General features: G+C 31.2%; 2 protein-coding genes across 2 annotated transcripts; both read right to left on the bottom strand.

Annotated features, from left to right (window-relative positions):
- Nucleotides 1-264: 264 nt before the first annotated feature.
- Nucleotides 265-2,570, bottom strand: LOC105345064 (D-galactoside-specific lectin). The gene is made up of 4 exons (XM_011453042.4): nt 2,431-2,570; nt 2,214-2,228; nt 1,010-1,315; nt 265-371 (listed from the first exon to the last, which is right to left on the bottom strand). The coding sequence occupies exons 1-4, from the start codon at nt 2,474-2,476 to the stop codon at nt 334-336; spliced, it is 405 nt and encodes a 134-aa protein (XP_011451344.3). The 5' UTR covers nt 2,477-2,570; the 3' UTR covers nt 265-333.
- A 1,756-nt stretch (nt 2,571-4,326) lies between these two features.
- On the bottom strand, nt 4,327-27,434 carry LOC105345065 (uncharacterized). The gene is made up of 44 exons (XM_034468377.2): nt 27,352-27,434; nt 25,637-25,687; nt 23,919-23,978; nt 23,602-23,732; nt 22,615-22,762; nt 22,398-22,415; nt 22,150-22,280; nt 21,740-21,890; nt 21,133-21,150; nt 19,172-19,302; nt 17,969-18,116; nt 17,435-17,452; nt 17,140-17,276; nt 16,692-16,842; nt 16,322-16,339; nt 15,691-15,821; nt 15,439-15,586; nt 15,223-15,240; nt 15,011-15,141; nt 14,434-14,581; nt 14,266-14,283; nt 13,971-14,101; nt 13,645-13,792; nt 13,461-13,478; nt 13,244-13,374; nt 11,261-11,411; nt 11,137-11,154; nt 10,205-10,335; nt 9,933-10,083; nt 9,711-9,728; nt 9,434-9,564; nt 9,120-9,270; nt 8,985-9,002; nt 8,034-8,167; nt 6,932-7,076; nt 6,774-6,791; nt 6,531-6,667; nt 6,267-6,408; nt 5,894-6,121; nt 5,760-5,783; nt 5,449-5,667; nt 5,220-5,246; nt 4,887-5,114; nt 4,327-4,704 (listed from the first exon to the last, which is right to left on the bottom strand). The coding sequence occupies exons 1-44, from the start codon at nt 27,392-27,394 to the stop codon at nt 4,436-4,438; spliced, it is 4,716 nt and encodes a 1,571-aa protein (XP_034324268.2). The 5' UTR covers nt 27,395-27,434; the 3' UTR covers nt 4,327-4,435.
- Between the last annotated feature and the right edge of the window lie 38 nt (nt 27,435-27,472).

Raw genomic sequence — 27,472 nt, 5'->3', positions numbered from 1 at the left:
ATGAATTCAATCCCCATTTCTTCAACGCGCAGCAAAGTTTTTTATGGAAATTCATGCGCATTGTATGTGTCCAAAATGCATCTTTTGACAAAACGTGTCTCTTTGTGTAACTATTTGGTATAGCGGAAACTTTTACTTTGACGCTGTTCTGTTTTTTGTTTACTTTTGAAGTTGTGCTATTTATAGTAACATTGGCGATTTGCTGCCTACAGCCAGGACTCTGCTTTCAGCAAAGACCGGCTAAAAATCATTTTGTAAACTGAACTGTTTGGACTTTTTCTTTATTCATAAAGAACGTTCCGATTGCACTGTAGCGGTCATGCTCTGAAGTTATTATTTCACATTCTTTAAAGATCTTTTTTCATCGTCATCTACAAAAGAATCGGTATTTACAATAGATAATGTCATACATACCTGATATTTATAAGGTATATTGTTACTTAATTTATTAAGTGTGTTTAAGGTAACTCATTACCTTGATATATTTGCTCAAATGAGCAGAGGACGACTTGATTATAAAAGATAGCATGATGCATAAGACAGATATAAGTGAAGTATGTGAAAAATAAGCAATAACGGAAGGGGTTGGGGCTTATTACTAATTTAATTCAGTAAAAAGAACAAAATTGTTTGGTGAATTCTAGAAATCTTAATTTCCTGTACGAGGACTATAGGATTTCTAGAAAATCCTACAAGATTTCTAAATATCCTGTAGAAATTATTTCTCCTAACGGGGTTATTATGGGATATTAATTTTTTAAGGTAAATATCTCACATGTCAGGTGAACGAAAGTGGTTATATATTTTCTAAACATTGGTCTATTATCTGGTATGCATGGATTTTTACTAAGCATAACAAAAATGTCATCTTGGCACTGGAATTAATAATCCAGCACAGCGTTTATAAGGATATTCAATCGAATCAATCAATACAAAAAAAATTAAATCGCCAGATTTCGTTGTGAAGTCAACCGTAATGAAAAAGATACACATGCGATTTATAACTTACGGATACATTTAAATGTCACTTCCAGGTATTTCGTTGTACCATGACAAGGATTACCAAAGATGGAATTTGTTGCTGTAAGCGTGCATTTTCTTCTTCCATTACAGCGCTTTTTTACAATTTCCTTTGTATCGCTGCTTTCACAATCATCTGTGTGAAGATTTCCTCGTGGACAGGTAAAGTAGTTTGTCCTACCGTAGTTGGCATGCCGGATTTTAATCACTCTGCCATGACCACAATGCAGAGTGAGTTTCTGGTTCTGACAAATTGATGTTGTTGTCGCTCCATACCAGCTGCTGCCTCCCCAAACTTTAATCAACAGAAGTATCAGTCCATTTTATATAATATATTTGTAAAAAATTAAACAGCTTAATCAACAGTAGAATCACATCAATACACACAGTTAGGTCGATCAATATGAAGTTTTCAATGTGTAGTTAAAACTTATTGTCTTATTCGTAAATCGTTTTCTGAGCATGGTTTTACATGGGCATAATTACATGTACATAATCTACGTGTACACTTATGTGTCAAAAGTATGTTAATTCTTTTTTTTAACGGTATAACACATAGAGAAGAAGACATTTGTCAAAGGTCTGATGTGATTTTTCTGTCGGGCTTAAAAGAAGTTAATATCAAAGAAGATTTAATTTACATATTTTGATATGAATTAAAATAGGTTTTTGACAACTCATTTGTAGAATTTGATATTTCAATCCCGACATATTGCAATATGCGAGCCAAATGTTCTTTACTTGGCATTTTTAATATCAAATATCTAAAGTAGAAAGTTGGAAAAATATTTTAATAATATAAAAAATATTAACTTGAGAAGAAATTTTGAATCTATTAATTCTAATCTTTCAAAAAAGGTCAAGGGGTTACTTTTTATCAGTTCCTTGAAAAACATTAATTTTCAATGAAATATATAGTGAAAAGGAAAAATATTGATATACCTTCGAGTGTTCATCCATCATTGATTAACAGTGAAAAGAAGAGTATGCTTAATTAAATGAATAATGCGACAAAGAAGAAAACCGGAGAATATAAAAAAAATTGCTTAATAGTCGGTTTTCCTTTCCATGTCATAGATACTCTCAAAGCTTTTTAAGAGACCTAAGAATTAGGCCTAATAATTTTGAAAGCAGTTGACTTGTACATCTAGGCCCATTTAAAATCATTTTTAAAAATTATTTTAATAACTTACCCCATGACTCTCCAACTGAAATATATAAACAGTATAAATAAGAAGAAATACGCATCAAATGAGAATACTGACTGCTATAAATATATTTAATGTAATTTTCTATAACATTTAAAACAAATTTCTTTTTCAATCATTCAATTTTTTCTTAACATTAGTTTGGTATGTGATATGAAGAATTTTAAGGGTTAGAGTCCACTAAAACACAATAAAAATTTACCTTCAAATAAAAGTAGGAGACAGGTGAATAGAAACAGAGTTTTCATTTTAAGACTTACATAATAAAACTTGAACCTGATATATATATAACTGTTTCATGTGCACATCTTGATCAAAATTGATGTTCACTTTATTCCTAGAGATAATTCCTAATGATTGATCAAATAGGAAACATCCAATGCATATTTACGAACTGCCAACATATGATCAACATATTGTGCATCGTGTTTAGTTTCATTGGGTACCATGTTGGATGACACATCATTTTGCAAGCTGTTATATGCTTATTAGTTGTTTGTTCTTTTTCAATTTGAATGGTTTAATTTGTAATGCAAGGGACATGATTGCATGTTCTCTAAAACATGAGAAAATTTTTTCCATTAAAAGTCTGAAAAATAGATATCTTTAAGTATTAGGTTTATAATTTGTGCTTTATTGAAAAAAATATATTCAAAGCGGGACCATTGGGAATCAAGGTCAAAGTTAAAGCTGACCACCGCTCGTAAATAGGTACTATCCGCCATATTTCTTTTTTATCACCTCTATGCCTACAACCACCATATAGGCCGCAGACCTCTTCAAATAAAATGTTTTGCTGTGGAGGTCTCACCTGTGTGGAAGTACATCTTGCCTCGCCGTGGTACTCAGTCAGAAATAACTAACTTACAGGCTCGTGCCACATCCGCTTATGTATTTTTTCAAACCGAACGTAAATATTTGTAAAACATGACAAGTGTTAAATAGAGATCAATTGGAACTCTGTTGATATGCGGGAAAAAGTTTTTTTTTTATCATTTATCATTTATCATTTATCTTATGTAAAGAATAAATAATTATGATTACCTATATTACTGTTCAGTTTTGTTCAATATCGTTTCTAAATGACCATGCATATTGCATGCATGCTGCCTGCACAGCTGTACAATATTAATGCATAAAAATTCAATTCAATTTGTTTGAAAACACATATTAGCATTCGATATTTGATTCGATTATGTTAAACATTATAATTTCTCCATAACACTAAACAGTACTATTTGGACAATATGAGGTCCACAAATAACCTCCAGAACATCAATTAAATGAGTAGTTTAAACTTTTTACTTGTACTTCCTTTTTTTCACAATAGAGATAAAATAAAACTAAAACTGAAAAATTCTACTTTCCCATTATAAATCTACACAGGAAGTCTAGATCTTCTCCGCCGTTTAAAATATTAAAAATCAAAAAAAAAAAATCAAAAAAAAAAAAAAATTAAAAAAAATCGAATGAATGACAGACTTATGGAAAGACAGTCGACTCAAGATTTACCGGTAGGGAATTAACAAGATCAATCTAAATGGACTCCCAACGGTCATCATGGAATCGTCTTTAACCTGTTTGTAAAAATTTTATATACATGTGTGTTACAATGAGAATAACTGTATTTTTTTTCTCCGAGACTATTTGTTGAGCGTAGTATGTAAGTAAATAAATGATTTATTTTTGTGACATATGTTTCCTAAGCAATTTCAGATACATATATTATGTAATATTATAGGGAATAAACACCCGGCCCATAGGACCTATATGTCACTTTATAGGCATCGATATACAAATTATTATAAATTAACGCTTTGCCGTTTTTGTCCGCACATATGCACTGTATATAAAGAATTCGGTTCGATATGCAAGTTATATTCATGTCTATATTACATGTATGCATTAGCTTCAATCACAACACCAACTTGCTGTGTGTGAGAACTTTTTAAAAAACTGTTCTGTCTGTCTCATATAAAAACTGTGAAAATTAATAAAAAGATAATAAAAATAATAAAAGACTACGCCAAGAGACACTTACAGTAAAAGTGGATTACAGTTTTACAAATATCTTTAAATAATGCGACATGACACTTCCTTTTGCTGCAGATAAATTTATTCAGATTTAAATTACATTCAATATCAGAAAAAATTGGAAACGTTCAAGTTTTCAATGTAGACGATAGAGTTTTCATTTCACGACATTCCTAACATCCATGGGCCAGGGTGTCCTCTATCACAAGGTAGTCTCCAATTACTTTGAAATAAGCACACTTGTTGACGCCTTTTCCTTCTTTAAGAGAAAACTTTGTGGCTCCGTAATTGACATCTGCTCGTAGTTTCCCGGCGCTATCTTTATCTAGTTTTACACTGTATTTGCATTCGTTTCTATAGTGTGACTGGTAATAGCAACCTCCAGAAATCTTGTAAAGGACTTTGCAGTCAGGACCTTTCTCTTGTTCAACTTCACAGGCAGCTAAAAAGGAAATAAATCAAAATTTAAACTAAGAAACTAAAAACTACGATTTCTATTACTTTTTAAAAACTGTTCATAATTATATGCACATGTATATTTATTCTATATAATTGACTTTAAAAATCTGAAATCACGATTACAAAGTTTGTAAATTAATCCTAGCAAGTTTATGCTATTCTTACCACATTCCGGAATATCACAGGTTTCCCAGCGGGTGTCTTTCTCTGTCGTGTAACACCAAGGTTTTGGCTCTCCATCAGGGTTTCTGCAATAGTTTTCTTGATTGCCGAGACTCTTGGTGAAGGAATGACTGTGAGGCGTCTGCACAGACCAGGCTTGGCATTTCAGTCCTGACTTCGTTACATTTTTGGTTCCCTGGTAGTTTTGTCCTTTTGGCTCCGTTAGGCATTCTTTAATTTAAACAATATTCGAAAATGCCATTTTAAATCAAGTAAATATTTAGTAAAAAATTAACAAAATAAAATGGTTTTCAAATATATAGGAAAAATAATTACCGTCTGTTTCTCCAGGAGCTGGCGTTTCTGTCAAAGTAAAACAAATAATCAGTAATTCATTTTCAATCTTATTGTAACATTTAGTATCAGAGACGAAATAGTTTTGACTAATTGGTTTTTTTTAATAATTGCTTAAAGTTGCGCATCTTAACATTCTGCAAGGTTTTAATATGATGACGAGCTCCCTAAAAACGCAAAAACATATTAGAAAATGCATATCAACACGCACTGCATTGAGGAATATCACAAAACTCCCATCGAGTGTTGGTATCGGTGGTGTAGCACCAAGCGTGGGGTTCGCCGTCAGGGTTACGACAGTAGTTGTTTGGAAGGGAGGTGAATCCGTGTTTATGTGGTGTTTGAGAAGACCAAGCCTGGCAGGTTTTACCGGATTTAGTTTTATTCCACGTCCCCGTGTAATCGCTTCCATCTGCTGTCTTGACACAATCTACAAAGGTATGAATTCAAAGGCAGTGTCACATGAATAGTGTCGTTTGATTTTGAATAATGAATGCAAATGTATGATTGGGATATATTTACCTTCAGAAACTTCTTCAACAGCCACTACAAAATAAAAGCCAGTTTAAGTAAAATACCGTTTACATCATAATAAATCTAAATATGCCAAATGATATTAATTATACAAAGGCATTCATGGTAGTTGTAAATATTACCTTCTCTATAACAAATTTCGAATTTCCCTCCGCATTTTCCAGACACCCAAATTTCATCCCCATGTCTTCCATAAGTTTCCCCAGGCTCGCATTCATCAGTGGGTACCTTCGGATCTACATAAAGAACTAGGTCAGCCTGAGGAACAATGCAGACGGATCGCTGTCCATTGGACGTCGAACACTGTACTTCACCTTTCTTATCTTTACAAGCAGCTGTAGATTTCTTGGCTGAAAAACAAGGTTATCACTGATTCACTAAGTCGAGCTATAAGTTATACAAGCCAAAGAAATAATTAAACAGGCACTGTTTATTTGATTTTTGAGATCTGTCAACAATTAGAAAAAGTTTAATATTAGTATAAAAACTGCTTACTTGGTAATTTATACACAGCGATTCTCCAAGATCCTCCACATCCTTGCTTGTTATTTCCTGAACAAGGACTCTTGCAATCAGCATCTGAGGTCTTTGCGGAAGAATCTGGCATCTTTTTACCACACCAGCATTCCTTCTTCGCCTGAAGATTTAATCATTCATTAGAAGAAGATTTTTTCTAAACCTAATTTTATTTGAAGTTCATTTAGATATTGGGAAAACTTGTTTCAAATGCGATATTTTGATAATTTACGCCTAAGTTACCTCCAATCCGTAATATTTTGTTTTTTCCTTCTTACATATGTCTCTGCAAGTTTCAACCGTCATCCCATCTCCTAATTTTGTAACTTTATCAGGGAGAGCTCGTCCAAACCTTTTGTCTTTGAAACATCCCTTGTACCCTACCAAAAAAAAAACCCACGCGTGAATGATAATTAAGACACTTGTTTATGTTTTAGGTGTGATAAAGAATATGTGCAGCTATGCATCAGTTAAGGGTATACATACCTGATTTAACAATGGTAACTAAAAACGAAAGATTACATAAAATTAAAGCCAATAGGTTCAGTATAGAATAATTCAAAATGTAACCAAACTTTTTTATTAATCAAAAAATGTCTTGGTTAAAGTAACTTTATCACCCTGCTTAAAAGACAACAACTCACGTGGGACAAATTTGGTGTTTTTGTAGACCGCAAGTCTCCAGCTGCCCCCACAAACCTGCTCCTTGTCTCCGGTACATGGCGTCTTACACTCGCTGTCCGATTTCTTTTTCCCCAGTTTGTTTCCACAGAAACACTCATCACCAGCCTTTATGTATATAACAATAACATTGCCTCAATAATACATGGTTCTCGTGATAAACCGACCTTTAGTTTTATTTTAAAAAAATACATGACGCATCCTAAAATATTGCAAAATAGTCCAGTTTTGCGAAATAGTTTAAATATGCCTACCATTAAAACGATATTTCAACTTCAAGAAACATAACATTGACCAGATGAAAAATTTCGAAAAAAACCCCCAAAAACATCAAACACTTTTTTTAATACTTGGGGGTCGAGAAACATTTAAATTGTTTTTAAAATATTTTCAATATAAATATCATATTTAAACTGAAAATTATGCTTATTAAAAACTTTAAAAAGCCTATTTTCAATTGAACTATTTTGAAATAGGGAAATCTCATCCCAAAAAGTTTTTTTTCCCAAAGATTTCATGGCTTAGTGATACTAATGACCAGATAAACTTCTGTATTCAGTCAATTCAGACATTACCATTATTATGATAAGCAAACCTAATTCTAATATTTTTTCAGATTCTATAAAAACCTGACAAAGTTAACTTTAAAAAATAATTTGCCAGCAATTTGATTAAAAACAGGCTTAAATACAAGCATATAACGTGTCTTTATCAATTCAATTTGATATTGTATTACGCTTATAAGGTTTCTACAACACTTTTAGTTTTTTGAAACAATATTTTTGATAAAAAAAAAACAATTAAAAAATGTAATGTTCTGTGTAAATATAACATATTTTTAGTAGCGTTTGACCAAAAAAAAAAAAATGAAAATGAAAAAAAAAGAAGAAGAGAAAAAAATAACAGAGGTAAACCGGTTTATCTTTATCTGTTATGTTACAAAATTAAGAAAATGTAGAATTTGGAAAAAAAGATGACATTGAATTCAAAACTGTTTAAAGCACATGAACGGGTGGATGTGGCAGATGAGAATCTTGCTATATAAGGTGTTTTTCACGTTAATACCTCCAGTCCATAGTACTTTGTATCAGCTTTCAGACATGTTTTACGGCACGTTTCCACCGTCATTGAACGAGAGGACGTTTTTTTAGTACCAAGTGTCCTTGCCAGCAGCTTGTCAACATAACACCCAACGTAATCTAAATCATTCACCATACATGTGACAAATATTATTTGTGACAGCATATGAATAGTTATCGAGGCATACAATGTGTAAAGTTATAGGAATTAAATCATGTAAATATTAATTATAAATAGTATCTCAAACAATATTGCGTAATAGTTAATAGCACAAAACAGATATTTCATATAATTGATTTTGTTTTCAAACTCGACAAAATAAATCACTTTAAATAAACCCGGCTTAAATTGTTTGAAATAATATGGAGATTCAAAACAGCAAAACGAAAAACGGGAAAGGCAATCAAGAGAGCTCGATGGTTGGAGCCATTTTTAGACAGTATTTATGTCTTTTAGAAGAAGAGTTCTATTTATTAAAAATGAAAAATGTCAAAACTTTTATATAAGAAGATATTTGGTTTCTTTACTAAATGATATTTTTTAGCTTAACAAATAATATCTCAAATTTTTAGACAGATCTGAGGGTTATTTCTTTAAAACCACCCAACCTCCTCAAAACAGGAAAATGAGATATGCATTATGACCCAATTTTCAAATGACAATTGCAAAGTTTGCTCGGTATTATTCAAAATAACATAAATAGATGCAAGAAGTTAATAGTACAGTTAAAGAAAACTTTTGCCGAAGTCGACACAATTCTGTCACTAATGTATCCACACAAGGATTTACATCAATTTTTCTTTCCAAATGGCTTTGATGTAAACAAAGTGTAAAAGATCATGGTACAGATTCAGTCAAAGCAATTAATTAAGCATATTATTTTTTTTTTTACAAAAATAGTACAAAAACATATCCATTAGAATAAAACTGGTTTACCTTTCTGAACAATGGCAGCTGAAAAACAAAATAACAAAGATATAGAATTTATTTCAAACGCAACTTTTCAATCATTCTTTTCATTATTTTTGTTTCTTTGAATTGGGAGAAATATGTTTGCTGTTAAAGACTAACTTGGTTTGAAATCAGGGTTTTTGTAAACAGCTATTCTCCAGCTTCCGCCACAAGCCTGTTCTCTGTCCCCTTTGCACGGTCTCATGCAGTCACTCTCCTTCATTTTCTTTGACTTTGTTAGTTTATCACCACAAAAACATTCATTTTGATCCTACAGATAAATGTTGACATCATAGTTAATAAAGAATCGCAAATCTTTACTAATTGTTTCCCTATAAGACTTTACATGTAAATAAGTTTAGGAAGGTTTGAATTTTTTTTACTGAAACCTTTGTTTTTCAAATTGTGTTAGTAATTTTGTTACAAGTTCTTACCTCTACACCATAGTATTTGTACTTCAGACTTGTGCAAGTTTTTCTGCATTTGTCTACCGTCATTGAAGAAGACTTAGTATCCTTTTCATTTAGAGTTCTGCTCCTTTGATCCTTATAACAGCCGACAAATTCTAGAAACATTTGTATGCATTGAAATTACAAAGCTGTTTAATGTGTTAACAAGCACAAGAAATTACATTTAACTTTTATTAAACTTGATTTTAATATTCGCATTATCAGTTACATGTTTGACTATTATATGTTATATTAAACGTACCTTTCTTTACAATAGCAGCTGGAAAAAATGTATACGATGACATTAATTTATCAGGTATAATATAACAATATATTTCGTTAGATTGGAGTCTTTAACAAAGGTCTTTTTGTCTAAGAACACTGTTAAAAGATATTATGTTATTTTTCATCATAAAATATTTAAAAAATCTAAAGAAATGTTCATGGCGAAAATATACATTTGATTGATTTAAATTGATCGTACTTGGTTTAAAGTTCGGGTTTTGGTAGATAGCGATTCTCCATCCACCCCCGCACGCCTGCTCCCTGTCCCCTCTACACGGATTCATACACTCACTGTCCTTCTTTTTATCAGACTTTGTTAATTTATTACCACAGAAGCACTGATGACCTGCCTGCAAACAGAACGGTTGACTCCATTTTAAATCATTTGATGTATGAAAACAAGATGCAATTCATTACCAGTAATTGATGCTTGAAAATGTCCGGAAAAATGTAGATTCTAATTTTAATCACCTCGACACCATAGTATTTGAATTTGCCGTCTGAGCATATCTTTCTGCAGTAGTCGACCGTCATTGATGCATAATTCTTTCTCTTCTCGTTCAGTGTCCTGGCGTATTGATCTTTGTAACAGCCCTTGTAATCTATAATTTATACCGGTAAATAATTACAGTTATAACGTAGCAGCACTTGTAATCTATAAATTATACCGGTAAATAATTACAGATATAATGTAGCAGCCCTTGTAATCTATAAAACATACCGGTGAATAATTACAGATATAACGTAGCAGCCCTTGTAAGCTATTAATTATATTGGTAAATAATTACAGATATAACGTAGCAGCCCTTGTATGCTATAAATTATACCGGTAAATAATTACAGATATCATGTAGCAGCCCTTGTAATCTATAAATTATACCGGTAAATAATTAAAGATATAACGTAGCAGCCCTTGTAAGCTATAAATTATACCGGTAAATAATCACAGATATAATGTAGCAGCCCTTGTAAGCTATAAATCATACCGGTGAATAATCACATATTTAACGTAGCAGCCCTTGTAAGCTATAAATCATACCGGTGAATAATCACAGATATAACTTAGCAGCCCTTGTAAGCTATAAATTATACCGGTAAATAATTACAGATATAACGTTAAACTTTCCATTAGTTCGATATAAATATATAATAATTGAAAACCGTTGAGACAAATTATTTTGAACATGTGACAAAAAGGGTACAAAATTCTTGCCAAGAACAGACCGAAAAGTACATGTATTACGTAACTCAATGGTCTTAAAGTAATACGCATTCCCAAATTTTATTTCCTAAACGGATATGGGCAACACATTTGACTGAGTAAAAAAATCAAGACATAGGGTAAAAAAAACTACATTAATTATGTGTATTTATTCTAATTAAGTCATTGTCAAAATCCATACCTTTCTTCACTATAGCAGCTATTGGAAAGAGAAAACAGTTTATGATTAAAATATTCAATTTGAAAATTCATTAATTGTTTTAACAATAAATTATCAGACCTCAGGTTTCTCATCATAAACTCACTGTGTCTGAAGCTAGGGTTTTCGTACACAGCCAGCTTCCAGCTGCCTCCACAGGCCTGATTTTTGTTTCCCTTACAGGTATCCGTACACTCCCCATCAGCCACAACAACCTTTTTCTGCAGTTTGTTACCACAGAAACATTCATCCCTTGCCTGGAATTTTTAAGATATTCATAAATAATGTGTTTTATGCGATTCAAAACTCGAAATTGTGGAACTCAGAATGCGTTTTAAGGTATCTCTCTCCTGCATTTAGTTGTATCAAGAATTTCTCAAGAATTTTGTCAATATGAAATGAAATCTATAAACAAAATATAAATATAAAAAACAAAGAAATATATGGGCCAGTTATTATCACTGAGTTAGGATGCATTTAATTTGGCATTTTTGCACTCAAAATGCATTTTTGCTGTAATGGCATTTGTTGCCAGTATTTTGAACAAAGCGGAAAAACACCATCAATTATTGTTTTAAAGTATGCACAATGATTAGGTAAATATTTTGATTAAGACTATTACCTTTAAGAAGTCTCGTATCTTTTATCATATATTTGCTTTTAAAACTTGCATATTTATCATGTATAACAATTTGGTTTGAAATCAGCTACTCCTAAACATCAATATTTTAATTAAACCAATGCAGTTTGTCTTTTTCGAGGATTGTCCAAAGAGTTCGTAGACAATTGCATGGTCGCTATTTTAAATGAGTTTAAATATACACATTATATATCAAAATGTTTGGCATAAAATTTCAAATTAAAGTGGTTTTAATCTTTTTCCTTAGAATTAAACGAAAAATTTATTGTATCAAAGGGTCGCGGAAAGTACGCACGGCCGAGTGTAAAAATTGTCCAAACTTTGTAACTGAGTTTTTAGGTATTGAAATATACAGTTTTTTACATCATAAGTTCTATTATGATGTAATTTGTATGGTGTATGTTATTTTCATACGTAGTTTGAAGCCGCTTTTAAACTAGCAAAGGAATTTTTAAAGATATAACAGCATGAACATGTCATTAAAATACTAAAGAATGCGACATTGGCATACCAAACGAAACAGCGTGCCATAAAAAAAATTATATATCGACTGAGATAAACCAACGATAAAAACAAAACAAATGATAAAAGGAAACCGGAAAAACATCGAAAAAGTTCGAGTGTCTTCGTCTACAAGTGACACGAGCGATTTTTTGATGGATCGTGCAAGTGTACCCTCTTGTAAGTCGGTGAATACACAATATCACTCTCGGGTAAACCGAGGACTTCTTCGTTATAACCCAACATCAGATTGGGCCGTGTGGCCTCTTTAGGCAATGTATGGTGACTCCAATATAAAAACGAAATTGGTCTGATTTTTATACATACACATTATTAAACTCTATATTGAAATATCATAGATCTGAAAATGGCGCCGTTATTTTAAATAAAATTATTTGTGTCCATGAACTTTTTGGACCTCAGTTACTGTGTATATAATTGACAAAATAATCCATGGGAGTTAATGATATAGTTTTTTTTAAAGAGGTCTTTAAACGTCGAAACATTGATAAATTTGGCTTCAACCAAATTTTTTCATTTCTAGATGTAAAACAGATCTTCGAAAATGTTTTTAAAAAATCACACGTTGATAGTTTGTGTCCTCACAAACGCAAATGTGAAAACATAAAACTATGTGTAAATGTTAGTTAATCTTAAAGAATGCATGATTTTGATAATATTTCTCTAGAAATCTTCAGTTACTGACAAAACTTACCTATTTATTAATATCAGATTATTTTCTTAATGCGTGTTGTTTAACAATAAAGTAAACTCTTTCTGTGCTAGTCTGATAAATAAATTTATGGCTTTTTAAAATAAAATTATCATGTGCGCAGTGAACTTAAAACGTTACGAATATGACACAAAAGTTTATTTAAGTACAGTAAATATGATTCTATACAGGTGTTTTAGTAAAATTTTTAAAGTGTAGTTTTGATTAAATATTACCTCTAGACCATAATATTTCATCTTCAAAGTAAGGCATTCTTTTCTGCACATATCAACAGTCATCTTTTTAGAAGATATCTTTTTCTCAGTGAGTGTTCGGGAACGTTGGTCTTTATAGCAACCGACAAAATCTTTAAAAAGATAAAATTAAATTTATGTAACAGATAAAGAAAAACTATATACGAAATTTGAAATAGTTTAATAAATTGCTACCCACCTTGCTGAACAATATTTGCTACAAAAAGTTGAAATTTAAAATTAGTAATGGAATAAAAAGATGAAAGTCATTAGAGATAAGTGGCTAAAGTTTAAAGAGTTGATTTTACTGTACATATGCTATTGAAGTGTTAAATTTGCATATATTGCTAAAAATTCCGTTCATTAATGTCAAAAATACCCACTTTTATAGTTTTTGTTTTTGTACACGAGCACTCTCCAATGCCCCCCACAACCCTGTTTGATGTTTCCTTTGCATGCCATCAGACAATCTGATTTGTCTTTTTTATTTGTCTTGGTAAAATAGTTTCCGCAAAAACATTCTTTCCCAACCTTTCAAAGTAAAAAAAATTAAAAATTAGATATAATCTGGCATTTGGCATACACAATGTGATGTGAAAATTAATACCCATGTATGTTAAAAATAAATTCGCACAGATTGTCAAAACCCAGAATTTAATCTTGAACAAGACATTATTATAAATGAGTTTTGAAATGCTGCATTTTATACCTCTAAACCGAAATATTTCGTGTTCTTTTTCGTGCAGATTTTTTGACACTCTTCAATGGTCATTGATTTTGAAACTGTTACTCCTCCGTTTAGGGTGCGGGAACGTTGGTCTACGAAGCATCCGCGTAAATCTGTTCAAAAGAGCGAAGACGTAAATTAGCTTATAGATACTGATATACGCCCCCCCCCCCCTTTTATAACAGATCTATGTTGTTAAAGTTACTGTAAATAATAGGTGTTTATTTCCCATATTTCAAAGTTTAACCATGTATTATCTGATACAAATATCACTTACCTGTAGTTGAAATCTTTGCTGCAAAATAAAGGTTAGTGCATTACATATCATCTTAAAACGAAGCTGAAATTTTAAATATCAATTCATATTTCATTTTATTTTATAAAGTATATAATTATATGAAAATATCTATGATAATGATTAGTAAGAAATAGTGCATGGCAGTACTTGGGAACTTGGTGTTTTCGTAGACAGCCAGTCGCCAGTTTCCGCCACATCCTTGGGCTCTGTTCCCCTTACATGGACTGCTACATTCTTCCGTGTCTTTCTTCACTGTCTTTGTCAGTTTGTTACCACAGAAACACTCTTTGGTTGCCTGGTTAAATAAGAAAATCGTTATTCACATCTTTATCCCATCCCTTTGATAAAGTGTATAATAATTATCTTGTACTTGTAGGTACCATCTTCCTTTAAAAATCGTCCATGATAAATTTTATTCAAAACAAGCAAATTCCGACGGTCACTAACTCTGAATGATATATTTTCCTTATTAACTCAAATGTATACTTTAATAAACTTGACAGCCGTTTCATAATATTCTTTTCAAAATCTAAGACAATAAATCATTTCCTCTCTTTCGCTCTCTCTTTTTGAATAATGATTTATGCAATAAAGATCTTTATAATAAAAAAAAATGTGGTGGTCAATGACCAAGTTTCAATGAAGTGCTATCTACCTATATGCATTTGTGATGTTAAATCAAATAAATATTAAAGTGCCATCATTAATGTCTCACTGTTCCTACCTCTACGCCGTAGTATTTGTAATTCTTTTTATGACAGGTGTCTTTGCATTTTTCAACTGTCATTTTTGACGAGGATGTAGAATAATCCTTTAAGGTTCTGGATTTCTGGTCTACGTAGCAACCCTTAAAATCTAAAGTCAAGATATAATTTTTTTTTTATATCTTCAACTAATGTTCATACAATATACGAAAAACAAATCAAAACAACATACCTTTGTTGACAACATTTGCTAAAGAAGAAAAAAAATGTTCATTTAGATATCATATGAGAGTCAGGCAGATAAAAAAACCAAAATTATTAGGAAAAGGAGCAATATTTTAGGCCTATCATTTTGTTTTTTAAATGAATTTATTTTCAAACTTGTTTATTTCTAATTTAAAAAAAGCGCTGGTAATTTTGTTAAATGATGAATATTCTTCACACGTACATGTGTATTTGGTGTTATTGTGAATCAGAACCCTCCATCCGCCCCCACATGCCTGGGATCGGTCTCCTTTACACGGGGTCATACACTCCTTGTTTGGTCTTTGGTTGTGTTTTGTCAAATAGTTACCACAGAAGCATTCCGTCCCGACCTATAAGGTAACCGAGAGTTATAGTTATAGCTTTGTTCAGAAAGACTTAATTAGAAAATAGACCCAACTCCTGATCATGAAATAATAATATAAATAGTCGTTACCTCTAATCCATAAAACTTTTTGTTTTCCCTTACACATCGTTTTTTACACTTTTGAAGTGTCATGGTGCTTGACTTAGATTTACCCCCATTGAGGACTCTGTTTTTTTGGTCAATAAAACAACCAAAGAGATCTATCAAAGAGAAACATCCACACATATTTACATTTTTCTGTGATCTTGTCTGTGAAAACACTATGAATTGATTTTGTATTGTGTAGTCCAATAAATTTAAATGACGAATTGTTGGAGCTCAAGCGGGGTTTGCATTATAAAAAAGATATGAAAATATCATAAATATGTTAATATTCTAATATCAAATAGCACAATTGCTGAATAATAGATAGATATAAGAAATAAGGAATTATTATTTGAATATCATGAGGTGATAATATTGGTCGGACCTCGAACAAATCTATCATAAAATCCTAGAAATTTGAATTGAATTGACCACGCCTTGACAAAAATTATCTTATAATACTCAAAGAATGTTTCCTTCTTCTTTTAGCATAGCAGTTGTGTAAAACATACCATAATAGCTATTCATCCTTAAAATGGTGTAATAACTTCGTTAAATTTTTTTAACCATTTATTGGTAAACAAAACGTTAGGAAACAAGGAGGAGCAAGACTTACCTTGCGATGAGACAGCAGCTGAAAGAGAATTTCAAAATTAGATTTTGAAAGATAATATACTATATTTACATTCACTATGTCCGTTTATCTCTATTTCTTACTGGAATTGAATATAATATGATCCGAAGTGGAATGCACATAATTTATTGTGTACATTGCAGAGTCACGCAACGAATAGTAAAGATTCATTTATTATGGGGGGGGGGGGAATGCTAGCTACATTCATACCTGCAGGAAGCAAGAAAGAATAAAGGGTTTTCTTTTATTGAGATGAACTCTTTGGTTTTGATATTGCTTCTTTGATTAATTTTAAGCAAGGAAACATTCTCAAATGCATCGGTAAAAAACAATAAGAGCTCAAGATATTTACTTTGTTTATGAGATGGGTTCTTGTAGACAGCAACTCTCCATGGACCCCCACAACCTTGTATGGAGTTTCCTTTACAGGTCTCGGTACACTCCTCAGAATCATGTATCACTCTTCTTGTCAGCGAATTTCCACAGAAACATTCATCTCGATTCTTGCAAAACAATAACAACAATGGATGAAATATCCAGGCATAAACTAATGACGAAAATGAAAAATTGGTATGGCAATTTGAAACTAAGATAGGATTTTATAGAACATATCAATACAAATATCTGTAATAGTAGAATTACTTTTTTGTTTAGAATATACATTTATCTTAGGCATTAAAAGCATTTGCAACACATAAAAATTATTCAACTGTTTTGTTTGTTGTATGCTTCCAAAAAAACAAAATTTTATGAGAAAATGTTTTCAACAATTAAACAGCTCCAAGTCAAGACAAAATTACCTCAAGCCCAAAATATTTGGAGTTGATTTCCTTGTGTGAGCAAATGTTTTTACATTTGTTGTAGGTCATGTGTCTATCTGTTGTTTTCTTTCCATTCAAAGTCCTTGACCACTGATCTCGATAGCAACCAACGAAATCTAAATAGACATATTTCAAGTATGAACAGTACAATGTTATAAAACTTAGAATTTGAAAAAAATTTGAATAAAAACCCCAACTTTATTCGAAAACTTTCTATTTTAATATGACATAATTATTTAAGATTTTATTATACGGCATTAAATGATGCACTCACCCGTTTTGACAAGATTTGCTGCAATAATAAAACAATGACAATAAATTTTAAACTTTCTCATCAAAGTTTGATTCTATGTCTTTAACACATTGTTTTATTAATATATATGTAAAATGAAATAGATTTGGTCGCTTACCTAAGCTTCACAAGTTTAATAACTGAACGTTAAGATTATGAAAACATATTAATTATTATAGAAATGATAAGAATTATTGTCATACTCTGAAAAATTATAGAGGATATAATCGAAATAAATATACTTTTCCCGGCAAACCTGCTTAAAACTTCTTTATAAAAGTGTATTTGCAAGTTTTGTTCGAAAAATGATAACAATATACAAATATATTATTATATCTTTTGGCACTTTGAAACCAAAAACTTTCAAATAAAGGAAAATTAAAATTATTGGCATTAACAGCACGTCATTTTTTCCCCTCTGAAAATATATATTTTCCGTGAATCGTACTTATTTTGTTATAAAAACCTTTGAAATATAAGAACATGCTTGTATTTTGATGATGAATTGATTGTTACTTCTATAATTGTTGTTCCTGTAAATGACGACTCTCCAATTCCCGCCGCAGCCCTCGGCCTTATTTCCTGTACACGGTGTCAGACATTCAGACGTGGATCGCTTGCTACTTGTCTTCAGATAGTTCCCACAGAAACACTCTGTTCCGACCTTTATGATAACTTATATACTTTAACAAATGCGTATTTTGCCAAATATTGGAAATGATATTAATTTAAGACCAGAAATTCAAACTCGCCCAAGCTTCGGAATTTTTAAAGAAGAAATATAGACATGATTTAATTACAAAAAAGTAACAATATTAATCGAATAAAGTTGTTTATTTCAACGGAAACGTATTCATGCCACTTGCAATAAACGTAATATTTTAAAATGCCTACATGTAAGTTGGAACTTTCAACTTTGATCTTTGAAACTCAAACTTTAATCTTTGAAAATCAATCTTAAACGTTGGATTTTCCAAAACTAATATTAGAGAACCCAACTTTAAAGTTAAATTACTCAACTATTATCTTAGAATTTCCAACTTTAAAACTGGATTTTATATATTGTTATATCAAAAGTCGCTTCGTCGATACCTATAACTGAGAACATATGCTTGTTTTGACAGAAGTTACAAGAACACATTTAGACTTCTTATCAAGAGGAAGAATAATCACATTCATGAAACTGCTAAGACATTTCTATGGCTTATCATAATCAGGTTTCGTTACATAGAATTAAAATATAACTTATCGCCAACTTTGATATTTCTTATTTTGTAAAAAATAAAATAGTTGGAAATTCTTACTTTAGAATTAGAGTTTCCAAAGTTAAAGTTCTTATTTTCAATTTTTAACTGGTTTTTCCCCAAGATTTAAGTTGGGAAACCGAAATTTAATGTTATTTATTATCAATTTCAAGGTAAAAACTATAATTTCAAACTCTAAAGTTGAGGTCTTCATGTTCAAAGTTAGATATTTTACACATACAATATTTGAAATTTCTAGATTACAATTGAGTTTTCAAATTGACAGTTGGATTTATCAAGGTCAATATTATTTTTATAAAAAAAATTTATTTAAAAAAAAAATTAGAACAAATTTATTTGAAAACATAGCATCATTACGTGTCCGTATTTTATATAATCCTTTTTAACACAGATGATTCATTTTGGACTGAAAATAGAATACTTAATTGATATCGTTCACCCGTCATATAACTACCTCTAGTCCATAAAACTTCTTCTTTTCTCTTTCACATCGGGATCGGCATTTCGAGAGTGTCATGGAGGAGGACTTGGTCTTTCCTCCTGTTAACACTCTGTCTCTTTGGTCGATGTAGCAGCCAACCAAACCTTCAATCAGTACAAGTAATAGCTTTCCAAAAAGCTTGCCTGACTAAACAAATTTATTCAATGGAAGCATGCATGTTTTAATTAGGCCGTCTAATAAGAAATGAATTTTTCGCGGCTTATCATAAATTCTTGTGCAGGTACATGTATACATAATCACTTGAAATTAAATTATTTCATGAAATGTCCAACCATAGAAAATGGGAAAGGATATTCAAGCACGTATTGTTTTTGAAAGTGTGTGGGGGCAGCTTCATCCAAAACATCTTGACATGCAATTAATAAAAGGGCGATTTCTCAAAATCACGAAAAAAATCCTAATCAATTCAATTAGATTCCTTATATTCAGATTCATTTATAACATGCTCCAACAAAAGTGGAGGAGGGCAAATCCATGATATTTCCATTTATTATATATGTAAAGTTAAGAAAAGTGCCTGCTGCAAAAAAAGGGGGGAAGCAGCCCCCCACTCCCCACCCCCGTTGTTACGTGCCTGCGATGTGTACACACGGTGCGCTGGAGTGTTTTTCTGTGGTCCCAATTTGAACTCGGCCACTATTCGGCGCTCAAAAACTATTTATGACATTTTGGCGCGAAGTCCTGCCTTACCATTCACGCAACGGCTGAGATCTCGATCAGATGGTTTAAATGAACTCATCCATTGGCATTGATCCATAGGGAGGAGGTCAAATAAATTTTTTGACATTTGTTTTGTAACAACTTCATATATTATACTTTGGATCGAATGTTTTGGAAGAAATCTATCGAATTAACACACACTTGACTAGAAATTGTTTAATGTAGTATTAATGTACAATTAGTAAGACACACAAGTTTAGTGCCCCTTTCAAGTTGTATGAAATCGCCCAATTGATCGAAAATCGGGCCATGAAAGTTGTATGAAATCGCCCAATTGATCGAAAATCGGGTCACACCCCGCTTCGGCGATTTAGTTCGTCCAGTAAACGTTCAAGCTATATGAATATATATTTGTTTTAATCCGAACTGATGATTCTTCGGTAATGATGACAATCCAATACCAATTATTACTTACATTGTACTGTAATAGACAATATGTAACAACTTGTTGCGATGACCCCCCCCCCCCCTTTTCCACCTTTCAAATATGGTTAATCTATTTTTAAATCGGGATTACACACGTGCATGGTGACCAGTCCTTTTACTTGAAAACTCTTACTCACTGATGTTATTACATCCCATATAACATTCTTATCAATTGTGAATGTAAATGCTGACACATTAAACATGCATCTGTTAATTGTTGTGCGTGAAAATCTTGATATTGCTTGCTCCCATTGTCTGCGCTGTTTCGGAGAAGGCAACTTTTAAACCTTAGATATGCCTGACGTCATGACACAATAACGAGTAAAAGAAAAACTCCAAACCTATATTTTAAGCTTCTAATTTAGATACTTTGTTCGCTACCGTTGAACTTAACTATTCTAAATTTGAGTCGTTTTGATATATGCAAAATAAAAAAAATTGCTTGCCTGAAAAAAATATTCTGCTTATATTTTTAAAAGTACGGAAATTTTTTTAAAAGAAAGATTAATGATTTTGTGCTAATACATGTATTCATCGTAAAAGTTTGAATAGGTTTAAGAATTACCAGAACAACCAGTTTAAATATATAATTTTGCAAAACAAAATTACATGTATAGTTTTTTCTGTTGAGTTTGGTCTCTATTCGGTAACCATATCAATATATACAATTTCAATTTAAAAAAAAAAATTAATGACAAAATAACAAAGCAACAACTTCCCTATGCAAATAAGACAAGAAATTCACAATGGATTTATCTTTTACTTACCTGACGTTTGCACAACAGCTGAAAATAAAAAAAGGTAGATAGTAAAATTATGATATAAGCATTGCAAATTAATTCTATCAAGTCTAGAGTGATTTAAGTAAACTTATGTTTGTACTTATTTTCTGTTTTTTCTTTTATGAATAACCCAATTTATAAATGGTGTGAATTTTTGATTTTCAATGTTTATCTTTACAGATATTGCATGTCGATGTTTCATATTAAATGAAGTGCTGATATTTCTAAAAGATGCATTCTCCGTAATGGAAACTAAAAGTGAATATTTTTTGCAATACATTGATGTTTTCATTATAAATTCAAAATCCATTTAATTTTTGGAGTAATATTTTTTAAATTTATAATTGTTTTGAGTGGTAATTCTTTTATGTTCTAGTGTTCATTGTATTTATAAAGGTTCATGTCTATTCAAATATTTTTAATAAATTCATTTTTATATGGTTGTTGATTATCACAAAACAATGTTAAATCTGGTATCCTGAAAAATACACAGGCTTTTTTTTTATCATGCAGGTTCACAGTAAACTTTAATAGTCTTTTATGTTTATTGCAGTATGTTTTCTTGCAAAACAGAACGTCATTTTTAGCATACTTTTCTTGTAGTTGTAGTTCCTGTACACGGCCACTCTCCAGGATCCCCCACACCCCTGGCTACGATCTCCGCGACACTGCGTCAAACAATCATTATCTGACTTCCTCACAGATCTTGTCAACGAATTCCCACAGAAACACTCATTTGCGTTCTGGAAGAGAGAAGACATGTTTATAAAAAAAGCGTTATTTTTAACAAACAAAACTCGATGCAAAATCATAAGTAGTTACATTTAATGAGTTTATGGTATCCCCTGATTTCTGTGTATTTAAATTTGTGTCATCACTCATGTCATTGAAGTTCTTTGCATACATTTATGCTCAGTAACTAACCTCGCGTCAACATAATGCTTTTTCCCCGTGTTTTGAAAATGTAAATTATCTGAATATATAGTTAACAAGCTTATCTACCTCCACGCCATAGTAGTAGGTGTTTTCTTTGGAACAGATGTCCCTGCATTTGTATACGGTCATGGAGCTCGACCTAGTCAGTTTACCGTTCAGGGTGCGACTCGATTGGTCTTGATAACATCCCTGGTATCCTAAATTAGAGACGTTTTATACGCATTTGTCAGTACTCATTTTATTTTCCCAAGTTGATATTTGTAAATTAATTCAATAAGTGTTGTTTTCATTCATTACATGAGCAGAGCATTTACCTGATTTTACAAGGATTGCTGTAAAAGCAATATAAGGATATGAAATTAATAATAATTATCCAAACTGATGGAAAATAAACCAACATTAAACTTAAAAAAACAAAAAATTGATAAATCTCATGACAGTTATAATTAAAAAAAAGATGATTTCAAAATATTGTAAGAGTACAGAAATTCGGTATGTTAAGCTCTTGCGTTGGCTGACTGAACAACTTACATCTGTAGTAAGGATTTCTGTAGATGAGAACTCTCCAAGTACCCCCACAGGCCTGAGCACGTTTACCTTTACAAGCCATCTTGCATTCGCTATCAGATTTCTTATAACTTTTGGTTAAATAGTCTCCACAGAAACACTCCTCGCCATTCTGGTATGAAGTAATAGAATTTCTCGTATCAATACGAGTTGTGCAAATATATATTGTTCGATATTTGTGAAACGTAACAAAATATTTCCTTTTTATATTTTGAATGAAATAGGAAAGTTTCTGACACATTTCCAAACTGATTAATAAACTACGTCTAATGCTATGATGTGTAATTTAAACAACACATCATAGCATTGGACGTAGTTTATTAATCAGTAGGAACGTAGCAATAGGAATTCTAAGTTAAGGGTAGCATATACCTGTGCTGATAAAGTATGTGTACATCAAACCTGATTTTCTTGAACCATGTTTATCTGTTAACTTTTACTTTATTACAAATTCCCCTTTGAAAACCTTTTTCAAGTATATGTATTAATCTAAATATTAGTTTTAGTCTACATCTACATGTCAAACCGTTTTTTACTTTAAATAAAAAAACTTAGTTGTATGCTTTAATTATAAAATAATTAATTCTTTATTCTATACATAAAAAGATATAAGTATTAGAATGCATTAATATTAAGTCTCTTTACCTGTTATAATACATATCCAAATTTAGTGGGTATTTTGTTTAGGATAATTATTTCTTTAAGTTTTTTACGGTATATTAAATAATTATTTGCTCAAAAACATGTCGGATTTAAAAATACATAAAACCGAGAAAGGGTGATGTGTTTTTCAATTGTCATGCTACTGGACAATACATGCACGTAGAGTGCAGTATTTCTATATTTTTACTGGAAGGCGTTTGAAAAACAATTTTTCACATTATTTATCGAGAGCAAAAACAACCTTCGCGATATTTCTCATGTGAGTAAATGGCACTAGCTTGCGTCTACCTCAAGGCCGTAATATTTCTTGTTTGATTTCTTGCAAATGTCCTGGCATTTATCGACAGTCATACTGCTTGATTTTGTCATCCCGCCATTAAGGGTCCTGGACCACTGGTCGACATAACAACCATGGAGGTCTGTTGATAAGAATAAGATAAGTAAGTTATGTTAATAATTTTTTTCATCCGAATAAAAAACTCGTTTCTTTTTTTAAGCTGCGGTAAAACACAAAGAACGTTGTTAAGTGATAACACAGGTATTTATTTTACTATTAGACATGGTTGAAAAAGGGGTCGATAAATGAATATTCAGCCAACACTTACAGCTACTAGATATTGCTGGTGTTGGCGTGGGTTTCCATAGCCAACCACTGGTCTTTTGACCTAGAAAGAGAATTTGCATGCAATATAGTGGAGTGACAGACAGAAAAAGTATCTTAATTTTTTTTAATTTAATGGACCGGCATAACTCACAGCTGAATATTTTTTTAAAAAGATATCACCCTCTTCAAACATATCTGTTCGGCCGTTGAGTTTCCTCAAGACAAATATTTCTTTTAATGGACAAAATCAAAATTTTTCAATTTTTCAATGAGTTTTGTTTTCTTTATTTTCAACCGTTCCAAGATTTCTATTTAATAACCATATTATCTGTTTGATATTCGTACCATATACGAATAAATAAGCAAAAATACCGTACTTCTAGTTTACTGACTTCATTTTATTAAAAAAAGTTTAAACTATAACCAGTATGATAAATTGAATATCATATATCATAAATTACAATATCAAGGAGGTCTTCTTTAACTCAAGCATATCTAAATCTCTGTTAGTTTCGATCTTTAGCTATTGATACTAAACTAAACTAATTTTTTAAAAATCATGATTAACAAATATGAGGAAGAAAATCTTCGTTGCACAAATTTTTCGTAATAAATCGTGTTTGTTCCAGTGGAGAAAACTTTGTTCTTGCTAGAATTAAACTGTTTATCTAATAGACATGGGATTAAATAACAGTTTGAGGCCCATCTTAAGGTGATATGCCGATGAGATGTTGAAAATTTCAACTTGTACAGGTTTAGCTTTGCCATGTGTCCAATCGGTTAAACGCCAAGATAGAAAATTCATTATCTATATGACAGTTGAAGTCAAATACTTCAAACAAGTCAGACATACAGATGGAAAAATACATTTCATGCCTACCAATTCTATAAGATATTATATAAATAGTGCCTGTTTGGGAGGGTAACAGTTGAAATTGACACCCCGAGAAAACCATTGTCAACCGACGCGAAGCGGAGGTTGACAATGGTTTTCGAGGGGTGTCAATTTCAACTGTTATCCTCCCAAACAGGCACTATTTATATTGTTATACTGAATGTCTTTTTTAAAATTTTTAAGAAAATTTTACTGCTTTTATATAGGAATAACGTGAATTCTACAGCGAACCGTACGCGCATAATTTTCGCGCATGTAACATTTTTTAATGTTACCCGTTGCCAAGTGCGTTGCTAACGCTGAGGGTAATAGTAAATATTATTAACTGCGTCTTAACCAATCAGATTTCAGTATTTAACATGAAAGTATAACAAATTTTTTTATTATTTAACTGGATCACGTAAAAAAAATATCGATGAATTCAAAGTAATAATTAATACTTACTACATATACATGTTAAGTTATTTAACTGAAATGTTTGTCCTCATGTTAATTTTCATTTATTGGAAATATTTCTAACTATTGTGTGATTGTTTTGAAATATACCTATAAAATTTCAGCCTTATAAAGAATAATTATCTTACATAAGAAAAACGCTTAATGATACAAACAGACAAACATACATTAAAGGTAAATATTTGTGTTTCATATCAATTTATACATCTAAATAAAACAAAACTCTTACAAAAATTATTACAATTAATAAATAATATGCTAATTTCAGTTTGTAGATTTTTGGTTATACTTCAGTTATTGATCTTTGACCTTTATTTTTTTTTTAAATTGTGACCATAAACTTTTTACGACCGGGTGGAAATTATTACTTGGTGCTGGCGCGGGTTTGGGTTTCCAGAGCCAACCACTGGTCATGTGACCTAGAAAGAGAATTTGCATGCAATATAGTGGAATGACAGACAGAAAAAGTATCTTAATTTTTTTAGTTTAATGGACCGGCATACCTCACAGCTGAATATTTTTTTCTTAAAGATATCACCCTCTTCAAACATATCTAATGGCCGTTGAGTTTCCTCAAGACAAATATTTCTTTAAATGGACAAAATCAAAATTTTACAATTTTTCAATGAGTTTTGTTTTCTTTATTTTCAATCGTTCGAAGATTTTTATTTTGTAACCATATTATCTGTTTGATATTCGTACCATATACGAATAAAAAAGCAAAAATACCATACGTTTGGTTTGCTGACTTCATTTTATTAAAAAAAAGTTTAAACTATAACCAGTATGATAAATTGAGTTTGATATATTACAATATCAAAGAGGTCTTCTTAAACTCAAGCATATCTTAATCTCTGTTAGTTTCGATCTTTAGCTATTGATACTATACTAAACTAATTTTTTAAAAATCATGATTAACAAATATGAGGAAGAAAATCTTCGTTGCACAAATTTTTCGTAATAAATCGTGTTTGTTCCAGTGGAGAAAACTTTGTTCTTGCTAGAATTAAACTGTTTATCTAACAGACATGGGATTAAATAACAGTTTGAGGCCCATGTTATGGCGTTATGCCGATGAGATGTTCTAGATCGGCATACTCAATTGAAAATTTTAATTTCAACTTGTACAGATTTAGCTTTGCCATGTGTCCAATCGGTTAAATGCAAGAAAGAAAACTCATTATTTGTATGACAGTTGAAGTCAAATACTTCAAACAAGTCAGACATACAGATGGAAAAATACATTTCATGCCTACCAATTCTATAAGATATAAATTATCATTATTTACCTGGATCACTTTTTAAAAAATCTCGATGAATTCAAAGTAATAATTAATACTTACTACATATACATGTAAAGTTATTTAACTGAAATGTTTGTCCTCATGTTAATTTTCATTTATTAGAAATATTTCTAACTATTGTGTGATTCTTTTGAAATATACCATATTAAATTTCAGCCTTATAAAGAATAATTATCTTACATAAGAAAAACGCTTATTCATACAAACAGACAAACATACATTAAAGGTAAATATTTTTGTTTCATATCAATTTATGCAACTTTAAAATACAAAACTCTTACAAAAATTATTACAATTAATAAATAATATGCTAATTTCAGTTTGTAGATTTTTGGTTATACTTCAGTTATTGATCTTTGACCTTTATTTTTTTTTAAATTGTGACCATAAACTTTTTTACGACCGGATGAAAATTATAACTTCTATTATATCTTCCCAAAAAATAAGCCGTAAGGTAGGGTGGAGCATTAAAATAAAAAAGTTTGATGGTATTGTCTCTAAATAAAAATATGCTTAAATTGTTTGAAGTTAGTCTAGTCTAAATTAAATTTTACTTAAATAACAGTTCTATTTTGGTTTGAATTATTTTGGTTTTATGATTAAGGGATTTGCAAAAAAAAAAATTCATAGCCCACGGCACTGTTTCTAAGACCTTCAAATTAAGCTGTAATGGTGAAAATGGAAAGAAAAAGAAAGAGAGTTTATTCTTTGAATTATGATTTTTACATTATCATAATACTAGAAAGAATCTCATTCTTCAATCGTTAATTCAAACTTACCCATGCTCAGTAGACAGAGGCTAAGACACACAGAGAGTCCCATTGTTGATACTTTAGGGACTAGTCAAACCCTACCAAACAGTCGTTTGGTAGGGTTTATATACTGGGTTCGTCATTCAGG

The sequence above is a fragment of the Magallana gigas genome, chromosome 6 (assembly GCF_963853765.1).
Source record: "Magallana gigas chromosome 6, xbMagGiga1.1, whole genome shotgun sequence".
Lineage (NCBI taxonomy): Eukaryota > Metazoa > Mollusca > Bivalvia > Ostreida > Ostreidae > Magallana > Magallana gigas.
The sequence above is the reverse complement of the archived record's forward strand: the minus strand, read 5'-3'. Positions and strand labels throughout refer to the sequence as shown.

Bases quoted from the DNA above. Each gene is read 5' to 3' on its own strand.
- LOC105345064 (XM_011453042.4), bottom strand. From the start codon at position 2,476: ATGAAAACTCTGTTTCTATTCACCTGTCTCCTACTTTTATTTGAAG. The intron at 372-1,009 runs GTAAGTTATAAA...ATTCTTTTGTAG, and splicing joins AGTGACATTTAAATGTATCC to ATGACGATGAAAAAAGATCT.
- LOC105345065 (XM_034468377.2), bottom strand. From the start codon at position 27,394: ATGGGACTCTCTGTGTGTCTTAGCCTCTGTCTACTGAGCATGG. The intron at 16,843-17,139 runs GTAATTTTGTCT...TTGTTTTGCAAG, and splicing joins CCAAATATTTTGGGCTTGAG to AATCGAGATGAATGTTTCTG. The intron at 6,409-6,530 runs GTAACTTAGGCG...TTAAATCTTCAG, and splicing joins CAAAATATTACGGATTGGAG to GCGAAGAAGGAATGCTGGTG.